The 19,103-nt window shown below is 44.2% G+C and overlaps 2 protein-coding genes across 2 annotated transcripts; one reads left to right on the forward strand and one right to left on the reverse strand.

Annotated features, from left to right (window-relative positions):
- The first annotated feature begins 1,551 nt into the window (after positions 1-1,551).
- Positions 1,552-2,754, forward strand: LOC147985986 (uncharacterized). The gene is made up of 4 exons (XM_087541823.1): positions 1,552-1,656; positions 1,770-2,082; positions 2,174-2,355; positions 2,476-2,754. Exons 1-4 carry the CDS (start codon positions 1,552-1,554, stop codon positions 2,752-2,754), a joined length of 879 nt encoding a protein of 292 aa, XP_087397949.1.
- Positions 2,755-4,363: 1,609 nt separating this feature from the next.
- LOC147985987 (uncharacterized) lies at positions 4,364-5,089 on the reverse strand. Its single transcript, XM_087541824.1, has one exon. The coding sequence runs from the start codon at positions 5,087-5,089 to the stop codon at positions 4,364-4,366; it is 726 nt and encodes a 241-aa protein (XP_087397950.1).
- Positions 5,090-19,103: the final 14,014 nt, after the last annotated feature.

Raw genomic sequence — 19,103 nt, forward strand, 5'->3', positions numbered from 1 at the left:
TATATGTGCTATGAAAATATATTTTTTAAATGAGCTCACTGGAGCCCGGCCACCATTAATAATTTGCGCTCATGGGCGGCCCTATCTCGGGCATTCCCTATTTGGCGCTTCAGGCACATGTTATAGGTCATTTCACTTGCGGGCGCCTGAATCGTGCACACACTCCCTCGAGCTGGGCTGACCCATCATCTTGTTCTTCTGGTTGTTAAATCGCAAAAAACAGTGAGCTAGGTGGGATTCGAACCAGTGACTTGGGCATATCCTATTCCATGCTTCAGGCGCCGGTTACAATGTAAACTGTAAACTAGCGCACACGCCACTGAGAATCGAACCCTCGACCTACTAGATCGTATAAGCTGTAGTAACCAACTAGGCTAGCACCCCACTTCGTGAGTCCGTACATCTTTACTCGTCTCTCGAACTGTTTTTTTTCTTTTTCTTTCTTATTTTTCTTTCTTCTAGTTCCTTTTTTGTTATTTTTTTCCAAATTCGGTGAACTTATTTCAAAATTGATGAACTTTTGTTTGAATTGGATTAACTATTTTTCAAATTCAATGTACATTTTTCAAAATCGATGAAATTTTTTCAAATCTTTGATTAACTTTTTTCACATTTGATGATATTTTTAAAAATCATTGATTTTTATTTCGATCTTTTTTTGAATTCGATGAAATTTTTTCAAATACCTAAATGCTCTTATAATTCATGAACTTTTTTTGGAAAACTTGTGAACTGTTTTTCAAGGAAGCGAGCAATCCTGTACCAAAAGAGCGATTTGTACGAGCGATCCTGTATGAAAAAACTTGTTAGCGCGGGAGGGAGGGAGCGACCCTTTTTTTGAGGGAGCGAGCAAGTTTTGGGCCATGGCCCAGTAAGGTCTCGTGTGGGCGCCGGGAACCTGTCCGGGCGCTAACAGCGCCGAATAGGAGCTCCCAAAGAATCGTCGAAATCACTAATTGAGGAGCGCTCCTCGCAACGATTAGTCGGAAAGCGCTCCCCGCGCCTCAAGTGTCACGCGCGGAGCGGTCGGGAGACTTTTCCGAGGCGCTCCGCGTGCGACACTTGTCGCGCGCACGGTGTCTCCCGTGTTTTTTGGTTTCTGGTTTTTCCTTTTTTCACTTTAGTCCTTATACTTTTAATGTTTTGTAAAACCTTTTGATCTGTTTTGAGATCTATTTTCTCTCTGGTGTGGGCGAACTGTCGTGGAGCACTGTTCTTTCTTTGCCGTCGTCTACGTCCGTCGCGGCCACCGCTCTTGTCGCGTGGTTACGGCGGCCCCTGTCCCGGCCACCGCGCTTGTTGCCTGCTTTTACGGCGGTCCTTCTTTAGCGTCGACCGCGCTTCCCCGTTCGCGTGATCGCCATTCCCTACCGGTTGCCTTCGTGGGTTCCCTGTTTCCCTTTCACGTTTCTCTTTTTGTTCCCATTATATTTCCGGGATATGGAGATTTATGGGATAGTTACGGGTGGGGACTACCAACACTATCAGATGTCAAGTTTCAACTGGGTTTTGTGGGATTAGTTCTTGATAATCATTGTGTTCCTTGCAGTTATGGCTTGTCCTTTTTGCCGTATGCCTGGTGGCCCGTGTTCTTCTGTTGATTCTTCTGTAGATGGGTTCAGTGTGGTCCTGAATCGGCGTTGTTGGAGGCGTGTTGTAAGAATATCATTTTATAATTGTTCAATTTTTGGCACACACGTTTATTTCTTTTGGTGTTGCTCATGCTGTTTAGGTTTTGATTATGATCCTTGTTTTGATTTGTTGTGCAGTATGTTCCGTGCAGTGTTAGAGCTCATCTTGCTCGTTACATCGAGGAGTGTAGGGCTTTAGCCATAAGGAGGGGTGACGAAGATACTGATCTTGCTTTTCAGTGCAATGAGGGTTATTTGTATGGTGTTCTGTTTAGTCATGGTCGGTTGAGGAGTAAATTCCATGGTCCTTCCTGGGAACGATTGGTCAGTGATTATGGTGTTCGTCCTCGTGATATAATGACCATTAGGCTTGAATACAATGGAACATGGATTGGTATTGATTTTTATCGTGTTGGTCGTGGAGATGCGTTTTCTCCTTTACCATCTGCTGGTAAGGTTTATTTTTAAGGAAGTTTTTAGCTTGTTTTATTGCACATGATGATTTTTCTGTTCCCTTGAGCCTGTGTAATTATATTTTGTAGCTCTTGATGGTTTGAGCGACTCCGAGATGGAACTTGTTGGGAGTTGTTATTACACCCGTGGTGTTTCTCTTAATTATCAGCAGATGTATTTCATGAGGTGTCAACTCTTTGGTGATGTCTACATACCGTGTTGTCCTTTTGTTCATAGGATTGATTCCATGAATGTTAATGGTCATCATATGGTCAGATTTTTTTCCACTGTTTTTTTCTTTGTTTCTATTTATTTATTTATTTTTATTATCTCTTCTATTTATAGTTTTTAATTTTTGTTCTATTTCTGATAGCTTGATGTTTTTTTTCAGGTTATTCCTGGTATTGTTGTGAGGAGTTTGAAGGAGTTTGTGACTTTTCCTAGGACTGGCGTTTTAACCCTTGAAGTTACTTTGGAATCTGATGATGATGATATATATGTGAGCACTCCTTGCTCCTACTTCATTGGCTTGGGTAGTAGAATGGTGTTCAAACAGAAAGGTTTTAGTGATTTTCTCCAGGCATCGTCTATTGAAGTAAACAACTTGGTGCTGATAACTTTCAAAGAGCGTGATAGGAGGCTTGTTGTTATCTTCAATCATCTGCCGTAGTGATGTTAGTTATAGCCTTTGAACATAAATGGATTTTGTTTAAAAATCTATGCTACGGGTTAATGTTGTCTAGATATATGAAACGATATGAACCTAAGAACCTAAGTGTTCATTGCTGTTGTATGTTTGTAGAAGAGGTATGGCTGTACATCTCTTTTAAAGATGTTCTTTTGGACGGATGTTATTTAATTGGGGTCATAGTTATCAATACAGTAGAGGCACGTGTGTTGTTTACTCTCAGGCACGGCTGTTTATCTCTTTTATGTGAGGCACGTGGATTAAGCAAATGAAGGCACGGAATTGAAGTCAGTGCAGGCATGGTCATGAGGAGGCACGGGTATACTGAGAGCTACGTGTGTGCAGCGCCAAAGTTGTACGGGCGAGATACTATGGGTTTCATGCGAGAGGCACGTGTGTGTGTAGGACATGGAGTTACTGTTGGTTTTATGTGAGGCACGTGGATTGAGCAAAACGGAGGCATGGAATTATAGTCAGTACAAGCACGGTTGTGGAGGTACGGGTATACTGAGAGACGCGTCTGTGCAGCACCAAAGTTGCATTGGCGATCACGCGTGCGGAGCACGTAGAGTTACTGTGAGTTTCAAGTGAGGCACGTTGATCAAGCAAACAGAGGCACGGAAGTGCAATCAGTACAAGCACGGTTGTCTGGAGGCACGGTTTTGAACCCTCTTGCTGGTGTCAAGATTCTAGAGGCACGGATATACGGCAGTAGAGGCATCGGTCCGAATATCTGGTTAGAGGGGCTCGGTTAATGATGCACAGGTGTGTAGTCTTTAGGGTCACGGGTGCGTGGCACCACAGGCATGGATTGAGTAGACACTTAGTAAGTCACGCTTGTAAATAGGTCAGTTGCACACAGTAGTGTAGTTTTGTGGCATCGTGCAGAACTGGTGTACGAAGAGGAACCTGTGTACAATAGCAAGGATGTTCTGAATGGACGGAGCGGTGTTTGATGTGAAATGGAGGCAAGGATTTTTTTTCCAATGTGGTTAAGGTAACAAAGTTCTTGTCGCTTGTGACTGTGTACCGAATGATCTTCTGCAATATTTATGAATTGCTCACACCAATGTTTAATAAGCATTGTACTGAAAGTTTACAACGATATCATCACATATTCTTGTAAATGCACGATGTATCTTGTAAATGTTGAGTATGAAAATTATAATACAATATCGTGCGAGATATCTCTCGTTCTATAATCACGGATACAATATATGCTTGCTCAGTACTGGGACATAACTTACTAATTGCATTTAGACATAACTTACTAATTGCATTTAGACATGCAAAACATAGTATGCATTTGTACATGAGCACACCACTGTGTTCAAAGTTCAAACGTAAAATAGTAATACAATACACACAACATCTTTGAGCAACAACAAACATATTTACAACATAGGTTCATACAATCCAAGTTAGTACATGAGCACACCACTGTGTTCAAAGTTCAAACGTAAAATAGTAATACAATACACACAACATCTTTGAGCAACAACAAACATATTTACAACATAGGTTCATACAATCCAAATTATGATAATAGTAGTTCCTACTAGTTTAATGTAGACATCCAATTTCTCGCAATTTACCAACCACTGTTTCCCTTCCAGCGCTTCCAGCCGCTGGAAGATCCCTCATCATTGCTCTTACGTGGGCGGAGTCTTTCTTTCATTGGTTGTTGGTGGAGATGACGTAGCCCGTTCTTGATGATTAGGATTCTACGGTACAACTCGTAGCTAACATACCCGTCCTTTGCCGCGTACTCAAGGTGTATCGGGGAAAGTGGCTTCCACTCCCAGAACTGGCGCTTCTCCTTTGGGAATGATTTCTTCATGTTCTTGTACGAGGGGTCGATGATGGCCGCTGCAAGGTCACCCATGGAGTCCCTTTCTCCACCACCCTTGATGCAGAATAGCCTCTGGATGTCGACGTGGTGCTCGTCTGGAATTCTGATGCATGCACGGGCAAGCATGGTCTTGTCGTTCCTGGTGTCGACGCTAGTGAAAGTTACCGCTTTCCATTGCAGGAAGTCAACTAACGCCTGGGAGCGCTCGGATCTGCAGTAGTGGTATACAAGGGCATGCTCGCGCATGGAAAGTTGGACGACGGCGATCCCTTGTCGTATGTAACTGCTCTTACGTGTGTACTCAAGGCCGAGGCCGACGAACTTGTTCTTCTCCTCCTTCAGCCATTCTTCGTACTTGTTGATGATCCGCTCCACGGTCCTTGGGTCGTTGGTGTACACCACCTCGAGCACGGTACCGTGGGTAGTGATGTGTTCGGTGAATGTTGTTAGTTTCCCGTCGTCCATGGCTGGAGGTGTGCGGTGGTGAACTGCGGCCGGCGAGAAACTTTCGAGGAAGAGGATGAAATGGAGTTGGAAAAGTGAAAAGGTTGTTTTGTCGTGCAAAAAAAGAAACCGCCAAAGAGCAGTTGCTAGTCACACGACGGTTCCAGGCGTAGAATTTCGGAAACATGGGTTTGTTTTATCTGTTTTTTTAGATTTTCACTTGTCTCGTTCATTGAATTTTTTTACTCCTTGCATGCTGCCTGCGTGATGCATCTTTGGCTGTGAAAGTAGTCGTGTAAACGTTAGAACATTCAGCAGATGCATGGTCGTGCCTTTGTTGTGAAACGTTTTTTTTCAATTAATAATCTTCCTTGGTTAGGGAGGCACAATTTTTATGTTATTCGGTGCACAAGTGTGTGTTTAGGAAAAGTTGAACTAAATATAGTTTGGACTTGAAAATGGAGTCCTGTTTGGTTTTTAATTAAGATATGTTTCACTAGATGATTTGAATAAGTTCGATAACATCGCATTGCTAGAGGTTTTGAATCATAAACTGATTCTTGTTTCATTTCATTTTTGAAAATGAATCTTTTTGTTTTTTGGTTTTTTGAATTGTGAACTTTTCAAAGGATAAGAACTACATTTTTTCGAATGAATCATTTCGATGGTTCAAACAGCATTTGTTTTAAAGGATCATTACGATGGTTGAAACAGCAAGTTGAGTGTCCGTAAGAGCTACATAAGTTGCAAAAGATTATTCCGATAGTTCAAGCAAGCACATGGTCCATAATAGTTAAATTACTCTACCATCCTATCTAGTAAATTTATAGTAATTAGTGTTTTGCTCCTGGAGGCATCATGATGAAACGAGCATTGAACATTCTAGGAGATACACTGTTTGCTTCCATTTTAGGTGCTGGTTCCGACGGAATCTACATAATGCACTGAATGATGATGGACACAGAATGGTCATTTTGGTCTTTGAAAGTGATTAGAACAACATTCTTTTGAACGAAGGATGCAGCTGATATGAAGTCTCTGAAAGAAGACTTTTGTATTACCATCCTGCCGTCATTTTTGGAGATGTAGTACGATGAAGGAGTGATGACATGTGTATGTTCATCAGGAGCTTCAAGGGTTACCCTGCCATTGGTTGGCATGTCCACCCATCTCTTCAGTGTTGAGACAACGCTCCTCAGAATTTTCTAGAAGAAAATCGAAATTAAATAGAAATTAAAACCGTTGATTTGTCACTTGGATAATAAATAAAAGAATGTCTGAATATGGTGAGTGCACAAACATTAAGAAATTCTATATTGGGAGTAATATAGTTCCTGGCATGTTCAGGTTTGGTGTGTAAACAGATAAAACAACATATTAAGAGAACAACGGAAGTTTTGTTGTTTTTGGTTTGAATAAATAGGTTCTTTATAATTTTACATATAAGCAATATTACATCAGTATTGTTTATATTATATATGAGCAAAATACGTTTGTTATTTTAACAAGGACAGTTGTAACCAACCATGACGTAGTCTTTGGTGTTAGTGTGAGTCAGGACATGGACAAATGGACGGCAACGGATGAAAGTATCTCCGAAAAGGCGTTGTAGAAAGAATCGTGTCTGGTCGTAGGTAAGCTCAATATCCTTAGAGTAGACACAACAGTGAACATGGTTGAAATCATCAGAAGAAAGATCGTCGAGAGCTAGAAAAAGAAAAAGCTTTTAAAGTTAGATAAAGTTATATCCAACACGGGGTTAATATTATTCAGTTCGATTCATGCATATAAAATTACAGCGAAAGAAGATAAGTTTGTAATGTTTGTAATATTAAATACCTACCAACGTGGGGTAATGGAAGCAGCCTTTTGTTATCTCGATATGTTTGTATTTCGAGATTGAGACCCTCGTCTGGTAGTTCAAATTCTATGCAGTCTCCAGCATGAAGTTCATAATCAGCCGCAAAGATGTTCCACTCACCACCGCAGAACTTTGTGTAGTTTTCCCTATGCTTAAACAAAGCATTGTAAGACCTTCCTTCATGTGTAAGAAGGGCTGGCTCTACCTGCTGTTTACGCAATTTTCTTGCTTCTTTCTTCTCCTCTTCAATGTATTCAGCGAGAAAAGCTCTGACACTACAAGGTACATACTGGAAAAAATAGTGCAAATAACACCTGTAAGTATAAATTTGAACTTGCGTACTATTAATGTTAAAAGTTTTCTTAAATTGGATATGAATTTTTGATAAGAATTACAGATAACAACATAATTGTATTATAGATTAATGGACTATATTAATCAGGGCATAGGCAAGCAAACTAATGGAAAATGAAAACACAAGGCAGGTGCGAAGAAGTGGCAGCAGGGGGACCTAGTGTAGGTGCAAGGGGGTATGAGTGACAGTGACGATTTTTACTGTGTTGTAAGCAACTAATTTGTTAGTGATGCTTACTAATCATGCGGCTCCAACAATTTTCATGAAGAATAAGCTCAAACTCCTGGATAACTTCAAGGTGTGGTTCGCAAGGGCCGCCTGGTTGGCGGCAGGCAGGGCAAATCATACCTAAATATTTCAGAAAAACTATGTTAAGAAAACAAGAATATCATAACAATTTAAAAATAAGCTTCAACGTGGAAGGTAGACAACGGCTAGCTTCAAATATGTTAGCCATATTGAAGGCAGGCAACAACTACAAATTTACCATAAATCTTCTCATCTACTCCTTTGAAAAAAGCAGTATGACAGAGTTTATAACACTTGTTTAGATTTTCAAATGGTTTTTATATTCCGTTAGAGAATGAAGTCGTTGTACCGGATCTGATGCTTTAATAACTATCAAATGAAAAACCTAAACGTAAAACGTAAATACGGATCGGAGCATGCTGCTTACGCATATGTTTTTTTACCTGTGACATAAGAATAACGAGGGTTGACGAACGGAGATTTGGGTAGGGGAAGCTTAGGGAAAGCGCACACGGCTAGCAAAATCTACGAGAGAAGCACGGCTTGGAAGTTAATCAAGAGACCCAATAAAAACTCTACAATAACTTGTTTGAAATGAGACTGTGTGCGGGGAAGAAGCACGAACCTTAGAAGTAGGCGGACGGATAAGGCAGATGGCTTGTGATTGGAAGCTTAGGGCAAGCACCCATGGCCAGCAATCTACGAGAGAAGTATGGCTTAGAAATTAATCGATTGTGTGCGGGTTAGAAGACGAACCCTAGAAGCAGGAGACAGAGAAGAAACACGAACCCTAGAAGCAGGTGACGGAGAAGGCAAATGAGTTGTGTTGTGGCTGAGGGAGTCGGAGCTTATTGAAATATAAAGGAGACAGGAGAGAGCAAGAGTAGTAATGAGTGCTTCTTGTTTTATTTTTTATTCTGCGAAATGGAATGAATGCTGGTTGTAGATGGTGTGCGTGTATTCCGAGGTGTTATGGGGACACGAGATGTTTGACTCATCCAGCTGCCTCCCATTATAGTTGTCCAGCTGAGCTGCGTCCGAGCGGAGTCTTTTACGTGCCTATCCTGCCTCACATACTTTTTGCGAGGCACCGTTATACATGCTAAAAAGCATACTCGTGCTTCTGTGTTTTAATTTTTTTAATCACATGTTTAATCAGATATGGTTGGGTGTGTCTTTAGGAGAGGAACGGTGATGATGTTATTAGATGCACGGTCGTTGTAGCAGGAGAGGCATGGTCGATACGTCGGGGGAGGCAAATTGAGGGGAGGCATGATGGTTCCTAATGAGAGGCACTTTTGTATCTGGAATGGAGTCACGGTTCATGACTCTGTTATTGCAATTTTTTTACAAGCAGTCGTTGACCCAGGGAGCCACTGTTTTTATGTACGTTGGGTTCAGGCGGGAATGTCTATGATAGCCCAGAGTTATTTGTATGTGAGAAGCATGGACGTGTTTTTGTTTTGGCAATGTTTTCGGTGGTATGCAGACATAGAGATGCAGGTCCGTTGATATCACCGAGGTTTGTCTTTAAAGCAAAGTGGAGGCACGCGTGTGGCTTTTGTGCTGGCCGAACCGTGCTTCTTTTTGTTCAGTCCCCGTGTAGTATTTGTACGACAGGGTCATCTTGTTTGCTTCCTCTCATTGTTCTCTCGGTCAAAAGATATGCTGGTGACCGATGGGATGGCTATTTATTGTTAGTATTCATTGTGCCAGATACCGTGCTAGAGTCAATCTAGGTGCTCCTCGATTACAGCGTGGCAGTTGTGACTTTTGAAGTGCATGGTTTCACGAGCTGCAGAAGCACAATCGTCCATTCACCGTTTCCTTAGCAATTAAATGGGCGCATGGTAACTGAGTCGTCTCTCACCAAAGGTTAAGTAGTGGTCTATTCCTGGAGGTTATCGCGTCTTATTCCCTCCAGAGAAGTGCAAGTAGCTCCCGTCATCCTCAACTCGTATGAGAAGCATAGTCAAACTCCATTGTCGTCTTAGCTTCGGTTCCATGGACGACTCCAGGAACACTACTGAGCATCTCTCTATAGATGCTAATGGTAATACCAAGCTCGATGTGTTGTACACCAATGAGCCCCACAAGGTGGAGGAGATTCTTACTCTCTATGAGGAATGGCTGCGTGAGGACAGGTGCAAATTTGTTGGTCTTGGTCTGGAGTACACACGAGAGGATTATTTTGATCGTAGTAGAAAAGTTGCCGTTATGCAACTGGCGATGCGCAAGCATGTTCTTGTTTATCACTTGTGCAAGGCTAGGACAGAGTGCGTTGCTCTGAAAGATTTCCTTCGGAACAAAGGTATAATTTTTGCTAGTGTCGTCGTCAAGAACGATAGGGATGTTCTTGCAAACAGTTACCTCAAAATCCCAAGAGAGTGTCACATCGACCTTCAAGAGGAGCTCATGATCAAAGGAGGTAATCTAAGGGATTCAATGGCAGATTTGGCAGGAGCCGTCATAAACAAATCTTACTTGAGTATGAAGTCGTCTTTTCCACAAGGTCTGCATGACTACTGGGAATGGAAGCCGCTTTCCCTTGAACACCTGAAATATGCGGCAATTGTAAGTGAAAATTTCGTCTTTATATTTTTGTTTTATTGCAACAATAGTACTTTTTTTTCCCTTAACGTATATCTTCATTCTCATCCGCTTTTTATTTTAGGATGGGTATGTCAGCTACGATCTCTACCACCGAGTTCTGTCTATGAAGGACATGATGCGTCCTCGTTGTCTTCCCGACCCCGAACGCCGTTGATGCTTTTGAGCAGAACTCCAATTGAGTAGAATCGTCCCGGTGGTCTGAGCAGAATGGATTCCTAGAAGACTTTCATTTTTTTTGTATAATTAATGAGTACTTTTAGTTCAATCCTATGGAGTACCGTCTCATGTTATGTGAATATAATTTCTTATGTTTTTTCATGTTATAAGTTCATTGTTGATGTTTGCGCGAGTTCATGTATATTTAGAGAACCTGTTGAAGTGGCGCATATGTATTGTTTGGGAGAAGCGCGTTTTGTGTTTGGCTTTTATTCAGTGCCGTTTGATTGTGCTTGTATTGTTGTCTTTTACACATTCGCACAAGAGAGGCACGTCTGCTAATGTACGAGGCAACATTTTAGTTTCGTGTCTTTGTGTGCTTTAGGACCGTGCCTCGAGAATCCATTCATCCGTGTATGTTCAGGCTTCACTTCCGTGGCTTCTTTCTGTCTAAGCATGTACATCCATGAGACACGCCATGTCTGTAACGTGCTAGTTTCACACGGAAATTCCTCTTGACACTACACATCCGTGCCTTTGCCACCACTCTTTTGTGCGTCCAGGTTGTTTGTACCTGTGCTTCGATAACTATGAGAAGCCGCAATTCCGTGCCTGTATACGCTGTAATTTGGTGTCTCCTGTACGTGCATTTGCGTGTCTCAGGCGTCATGCTGGCTGTGACTCTACGTGCCTCTGGTGCCAGACGCCCGTCCGTGAGGGGACGCATATGTATTGTTTGGGAGAAGCGTGTTTTTTGTTTGGCTTATATTCACCGCTATTTGTTTGTGTTTGTATTGTTGTGTTTTACACATTCGCACAAGAGACACACGTCCGGTAACGTATAAGGCAACATTTTTCAGTTTCCTATCTTTGTGTTCTTCGGGACCGTGCCTCTAGAAGCCCGCATCCGTGTCTGTGGAGGCTGCACTTCCGTGGCTTCTTTTCCGCTATTCATGTACCTCATGTGACACACGCGATGTCTCTATGTGGTGGTGTCACACGGCAGTTTCTCTTCAGACTACACAACCGTGCCTCTGCCACCACTCTTTTGTGCGTTCAGGTGGTTTGTACCCATGCCTCGAGAACGCCAATTTGAAAGCCGTACCCGTGTGACAAAAGTCGCAATTCCGTGCCTGTATACGCTGCAGTTCTGTGCGTCCTGTACCTGCATTCGCTTGTCTCAGGAGACACGCTGGCTGTGACTCTACGTGCCTGTGGTGCCAGATGCCTGTCCATGAGGGGATGCGGTGGCTGTGACTCGTCGTGCCCGTGCTTCTACACGCCCGTGCCTCTAGTCACTTTAAAACTGTGGCTCTTTCACTTCTACCGTTGATTCGCTGCTTGTATTTGATGTATCCTCATGTGATACACTTCACGTGTCTATGTGTCTGCGGTGTCACATGGCTGTCCCTCTTGAGAGTTTGCAACCGTGCCTCTCGAACAGAGTGTTCTTACCGATGCCTCTGCCACCTCTCTTTTTTGCATCCAGATGATTTGTATGCAGAGGATTTGTATCTGTGCCTCGATAATGCCAATTCGAAAACCGTGCTTGTGCGTCGGAGAAGCTGCAATTCCATGTCTGTACGTAGAGGGTGTCTAGCCGTGGCTCGAGAACGTTAATTGCAAGGCCGTATTCGTGCCTTGCCAAGCCGAAGCACGTGCATGTAGAGGCTTCGTTTCCGTGCCTTTGTTGCCTGCATTCACGTGTTTACGGCGAGTTGCTGCCTGTATCTATATGTGCCTGTGGAATAGACACGTATGTGCGTCGTGTGCCTACATACCCGTGCCTGATAGACACGTGTGTGCGTGTTGTGCCTGCATACCTGGGCCTGACCTGAAACCAGCCTTGACTATCGAGGGACAGATGTTGTGAATCTAGCCAGATGAGGCACGGATGAGTTTTGGCCTTCGGATCTAAGGCGTACGGCTGTTTGTTTGTTTGCTTCATTGGATTCTTCCGTTGGTGGTCTTTTTTCAAAGGAGGAATTGATGACCGATGTGCCGGCTGTTAGATGTGACTATTCAGTGTGTCAGTTACCGTAAAATAAAGTTAGAGGCTCCTCGATTTCTCCACGGCATCAAATAATTGTGCACAGCCGTGACTTTACGAAGTGCATGGTTTTATGAGCTTCGGAAGCACAACCGTCTATTCGCTGTTCCTAGTTCACACGTTAATGCGCATTGTAACTCAAAGGTCCCTCGCCAAGGTTAAATACTGGCCGTGTTTGTGAGGTTTTCACGTCGTATTGTAGCCACAGAACATCAGTCAGTTCCCAGCCTCCTCGCCACTCCTCAACCTTGTCGCAGGGTCTTAGGAATCTCCATTGGAACCTTGCTGCTCATTGCCATGGATGACTTTTTGAACACCACCGAGTACCATTCTATAGTTGCCGATGGTAACACGAAGCTCGACGTGTGGTACACCAACGAGCCTGGTAAGGTGGAGGAGATCATTCGCTTGTATGAGGACTGGTTGCGCGAGGAGAAGCACAAGTTTGTTGGTCTCGGCATGGAGTTCACGCGAAAGGATTGTTACGGGCGTAGAAAAGTCGCTGTCATGCAACTGGCTATGCGGAATCATGTTTTGCTCTATCACTTCTGCAGGGCCAGGACGGAGTGCCCTACCTTGAAGGATTTCCTTGAGAATAGAGGTATAACTTTCTCTAGTGTGGGTGTCAGGAATATTAGGGATGCTCTTTTTCAAGATTTCATCAAAATTCCAGAAGGGTACCATATCGACATCCAAGAGAAGTTTATGATCAAAGGCGGCAAAGAAAGGGACTCCATGGAGGACTTAGCAGGAGCCATCATTGACGAATCTTATTCGAAGCTGGAGTCATATTTTCCAGAACTTCTTCGTCACTACTGGGATTGGAATCCACTTAGATTTGATCACCTGAAATATGGAGCTACTGTAAGTGAAGATTTCATTTTCGTTAGTTTCTGCCTTTGTTGCTAGAACAGTACTTGTTTTTTTTTGTATATTCATGTTTTAGTTTGATTTTCCTTTAGGAAGGGTATGTGAGCTATGAGCTATACCGCCGGTTTCTGTCGACGAGGGACATCCTGCATCATCGCTGTCTTCCTGATCTCAGATGGCGAGGACGTTTCTGAGGAGCCTTGGTAATGATTCTAACACCCATGGAGCCTTGGTGCTGATCATGTTTTGCTTGTGGAAGAGGCTTAGTCAGCGGGTCTGCAACATTCAGATCCGTATGTATCTTGCAAATTTCTATGTCTCCCACTTGGACTAAATCCCAAATAGAATTGAAGCGTCTCTTGATGTGCTTGGTTCTCTTGTGAAATCTGGATTCCTTTGCCAAGGCAATTGCACCAGTATTGTCACAAAAGATTTTCATTAGACCCGATGCACTATGTATGACACCTAGATCGGATATGAACTCCTTCATCCAGACTCCTTCATTTGTTGCTTCCGAAGCAGCTATGTACTCTGCTTCACATGTAGATCCCGCCACGACGCTTTGTTTTGAACTGCACCAACTGACAGCTCCTCCGTTTAGTAAAAATACGTATCCGGTTTGCGATTTAGAATCGTCTGGATCAATGTCAAAGCTTGCATCAACGTAACCATTTACGATGAGCTCTTTGTCACCTCCATATACAAGAAACATATCCTTAGTCCTTTTCAGGTATTTCAGGATGTTCTTGACCGCTGTCCAGTGATCCACTCCTAGATTACTTTGGTACCTCCCTGCTAGACTTATAGCAAGGCACACATCAGGTCTGGTACACAGCATTGCATACATGATAGAGCCTATGGCTGAAGCATAGGGAACATCTTTCATTTTCTCTCTATCTTCTGCGGTGGTCGGACATTGAGTCTTACTCAACTTCACACCTTGTAACACAGGCAAGAACCCTTTCTTTGCTTGATCCATTTTGAACTTCTTCAAAACCTTGTCAAGGGATGTGCTTTGTGAAAGTCCAATTAAGCGTCTTGATCTATCTCTATAGATCTTAATGCCCAATATGTAAGCAGCTTCACCGAGGTCTTTCATTGAAAAACTCTTATTCAAGTATCCCTTTATAATATCCAGAAATTCTATATTATTTCCAATCAATAATATGTCATCCACATATAATATCAGAAATGCTACAGAGCTCCCACTCACTTTCTTGTAAATACATGCTTCTCCAAAAGTCTGTATAAAACCAAATGCTTTGATCACCCTATCAAAGCGTTTATTCCAACTCCGAGAGGCTTGCACCAGTCCATAAATGGATCGCTGGAGCTTGCACACTTTGTTAGCTCCCTTTGGATCGACAAAACCTTCTGGTTGCATCATATACAACTCTTCTTCCAGAAATCCATTCAGGAATGCAGTTTTGACATCCATTTGCCAAATTTCATAATCATAAAATGCGGAAATTGCTAACATGATTCGGACAGACTTAAGCATCGCTACGGGTGAGAAGGTCTCATCGTAGTCAATCCCTTGAACTTGTCGAAAACCTTTTGCAACAAGTCGAGCTTTATAGACAGTAACATTACCGTCAGCGTCAGTCTTCTTCTTGAAGATCCATTTATTCTCAATTGCTTGCTGATCAACGGGCAAGTCAACCAAAGTCCACACTTTGTTCTCATACATGGATCCCATCTCAGATTTCATGGCTTCTAGCCATTTTGCAGAATCTGGGCTCACCATCGCTTCTTCATAGTTCGTAGGTTCATCATGATCTAGTAGCATGACTTCCAGAACAGGATTACCGTACCACTCTGGTGCGGATCTTACTCTGGTTGATCTACGAGGTTCGGTAGTAACTTGATCTGAAGTTTCATGATCATTATCATTAGCTTCCTCACTAATTGGTGTAAGTGTCACAGAAACCGGTTTCTGTGATGTACTACTTTCCAATAAGGGAGCAGGTATAGTTACCTCATCAAGTTCTACTTTTTTCCCACTCACTTCTTTCGAGAGAAACTCCTTCTCTAGAAAAACTCCGAATTTAGCAACAAAAATCTTGCCTTCGGATCTATGATAGAAGGTGTACCCAACAGTCTCCTTTGGGTATCCTATGAAGACACATTTCTCCGATTTGGGTTTGAGCTGATCAGGTTGAAGCTTTTTCACATAAGCATCGCAGCCCCAAACTTTTAGAAACGACAACTTTGGTTTCTTGCCAAACCACAGTTCATAAGGCGTTGTCTCAACCGATTTTGATGATGTCCTATTTAACGTGAATGCAGCCGTCTCTAAAGCATAACCCCAAAATGATAACGGTAAATCAGCAAGAGACATCATAGATCGCACCATATCTAATAAAGTACGATTACGACGTTCGGACACACCATTACGCTGTGGTGTTCCGGGTGGCGTGAGTTGCGAAACTACTCCGCATTGTTTCAAATGTAGACCAAACTCGTAACTCAAATATTCTCCTCCACGATCAGATCGTAGAAACTTTATTTTCTTGTTACGATGATTTTCAACTTCACTCTGAAATTCTTTAAACTTTTAAAATGTTTCAGACTTATGTTTCATTAAGTAGATATACCCATATCTTCTTAAATCATCTGTGAAGGTGAGAAAATAACGATATCCGCCACGAGCCTCAACATTCATTGGACCACATACATCTGTATGTATGATTTCCAACAAATCCGTTGCTCTCTCCATAGTACCGGAGAACGGTGTTTTAGTCATCTTACCCATGAGGCACGGTTCGCAAGTACCAAGTGATTCATAATCAAGTGGTTCCAAAAGTCCATCAGTATGGAGTTTCTTCATGCGCTTTACACCGATATGACCTAAATGGCAGTGCCACAAATAAGTTGCACTATCATTATCAACTCTGCATCTTTTGATTTCAACATTATGAATATGTGTATCACTACTATCGAGATTCATCAAAAATAGACCACTCTTCAAGTGTGCATGACCATAAAAGATATTACTCATATAAATAGAACAACCATTATTCTCTGATTTAAATGAATAACCGTCTCGCATTAAACAAGATCCAGATATAATGTTCATGCTCAACGCTGGCACAAAATAACAATTATTTAGGTCTAATACTAATCCCGAAGGTAGATGTAGAGGTAGCGTGCCGACCGCGATCACATCGACTTTGGAACCATTTCCCACGCGCATCATCACCTCGTCCTTAGCCAATCTTCGCTTGATCCGTAGCCCCTGTTTTGAGTTGCAAATGTTAGCAATAGAACCAGTATCAAATACCCAGGTGCTACTGCGAGCATTAGTAAGGTACACATCAATAACATGTATATCACATATACCTTTGTTTACTTTGCCATCCTTCTTATCCGTCAAATACTTGGGGCAGTTCCGCTTCCAGTGACCAGTCTTCTTGCAGTAGAAGCACTCAGTTTCAAGCTTAGGTCCAGACTTGGGTTTCTTCTCCTGAGCAACAACTTGTTTGCTGTTCTTCTTGAAGTTCCCTTTCTTCTTCCCTTTGCCCTTTTTCTTGAAACTGGTGGTCTTATTGACCATCAACACTTGATGCTCCTTCTTGATTTCTACCTCTGCGGCTTTTAGCATTGCGAAGAGCTCAGGAATAGTCTTATTCATCCCTTGCATATTATAGTTCATCACGAAGCTTTTGTAGCTTGGTGGCAGTGATTGAAGAACTCTGTCAATGACACTATCAACAGGAAGATTAACCCCCAGTTGAGTCAAGTGATTATGATACCCAGACATTTTGAGTATATGTTCACTGACAGAACTATTCTCCCCCATCTTGCAGCTATAGAACTTATTGGAGACTTCATATCTCTCAATCTGGGCATTTGCTTGAAATATTAACTTCAACTCCTGAAACATCTCATATGCTCCATGACGTTCAAAATGTCATTGAAGACCCGGTTCTAAGCCGTAAAGCATGGCACACTGAACTATCGAGTAGTCATCAGCTTTGCTCTGCCAGACGTTCATAACATCTGGTGTTGCTCCTGCAGCAGGCTTGGCACTTAGCGGTGCTTCCAGGACATAATTTTTCTGTGCAGCAATGAGGATAATCCTCAAGTTACGGACCCAGTCCGTGTAATTGCCACCATCATCTTTTAACTTTGCTTTCTCAAGGAACACATTAAAATTCAACGGAACAACAGCACAAGCCATCTATCTACAATCAGACATAGACAAGCAAGATTGTCGGTGTACTAGAGTAGGGGTACCCTAGTATCCCGAACTTGTGCACGGGCAGTCGCAGCATCCCGCGGCAAGGCTTGCCGGGTGACCGCCAAGATCCTCCGTGGTTCCTCTGGAGCCATTCAAGAACAAAGTGTCCAAGTCAAGAAGACAAGACCCCGGCAAGAGGAGCTTGCCGGGAAGGCCACTCAAGGCATTTCAAGGAACTTGCCGCGCCGCACCACGCGGTCCGGCAAGACCCGGTGAGGGACAAGCTCCCGGACGCGACAAGACAACGACCGCGGCAAGGCGCTTGCCGCGGCAAGCCACCTCTCCGCGCCCGTGCTCCAGCACATCCACCAACGTGTCGCTCTGGGGCCCTTCCAGGCGTACATGGCGGAAGGTTGTGCAGCTAGGGACGTGCGGTGGCAAGCGGCGCTGACAAGATCGCCATCATGGCGAACGGTGGCGTCCCTGGCGGTCCCTTTTCGCACTGTTTAGGCGACACAGACGGGCATTTAAGACCCTTGTCCCCTGCCGTCAGGGTTAGGTATGATACACTGTAGCAGGTAGCTGTGCCTACCACAGCACCTTTCCATTTTTGCCCTTTACCTCCTTTGCCACCTGTCGGTAGCCCCTTGAGCATATAAAAGGAGGCCCGTGTGCAACGTAGAGGGGGGTTAGCCAGTTCGAACACTCACACTCGGTCTTGCTAGCCGCTGGTGTGTACTGTAGCACTCCGCGCTCCCGAGCTAGAAATCAATACAAAACCACAAAGCAGGAGTAGGGTTTTACGCATCCGTGCGGCCCGAACCTGGGTAAACCGCTCGCGTGCTTCGCCTCGATTTGCTCTTTGCGCGATCTCCGCCCCCGCCGAACCGAAAGGGACCCGGCCCGCCGGTCCCATAGGTGCCCGTGGATCAGTACCCCGGCATCTTTGGCGCGCCAGGTAGGGGGGCGTCGAAGTTGTGTGAACCAGATCCGGCGTTCTCGCGAGCTAGATCTTCATCAACATGCCGCCGAAGAAGAAAGTTTCGGAGGCAGCTGCTCCGTCCGTGCCGAGCCAGCCACCGCCGGAGCAAACGGTTGGTGGGGCAGGCACCGGCGGAAGGACACGCGTCGACGAGGGAACTCACGGTGCTGCCAGGTCCCAGGACAAGGCTGCGCTGCCCATCGGTGGCGTAGCCGGCTCCCACAATGACCAGGCACACTCCAAGACCTCAGCGTCCGTGCATGCACCGCGCCCATCTCAGGAGGCGCGGGACCGGCAGCGTCATGGTACTCACGGTACCATGCGTTCGCTAGATCAAGATCGAGCTGGTGGATCTCGGAGCGCTCAGGACCACCATGCACGTCAACCTGCTGGCGCGAGCGAGACACGGTCGCCTGGACGAGATACTGCTCCTTCTAACGTAGTTAGAAGTCCGAGCATATCCCGCTCCTCGCACTGTTCACCACCGCCACCCGCCACCGCAGCAGAAGCTTTGGCGCGAGCTCAGCTACTCCTAGACTACCCTCCAGCGGCGGACAAGATCGACGACTGGAGGGCCACTATCCAGAGTCTCATCGGCTTTGCCAACGGTGACACTCCACGGCAGCCGAGCACGTCTCAGCCGCGGCAAGCCAGCCAGGCACAAGCCAGAGATGACAAGACTGGTGGGGGTGCAACTACTGTGCACTCTCCACCCC

Source organism: Triticum urartu, chromosome 2A (assembly GCF_056163025.1).
Source record: "Triticum urartu cultivar PI428250 chromosome 2A, HENAU_Tu73, whole genome shotgun sequence".
NCBI classification, from domain to species: Eukaryota; Viridiplantae; Streptophyta; class Magnoliopsida; order Poales; family Poaceae; genus Triticum; species Triticum urartu.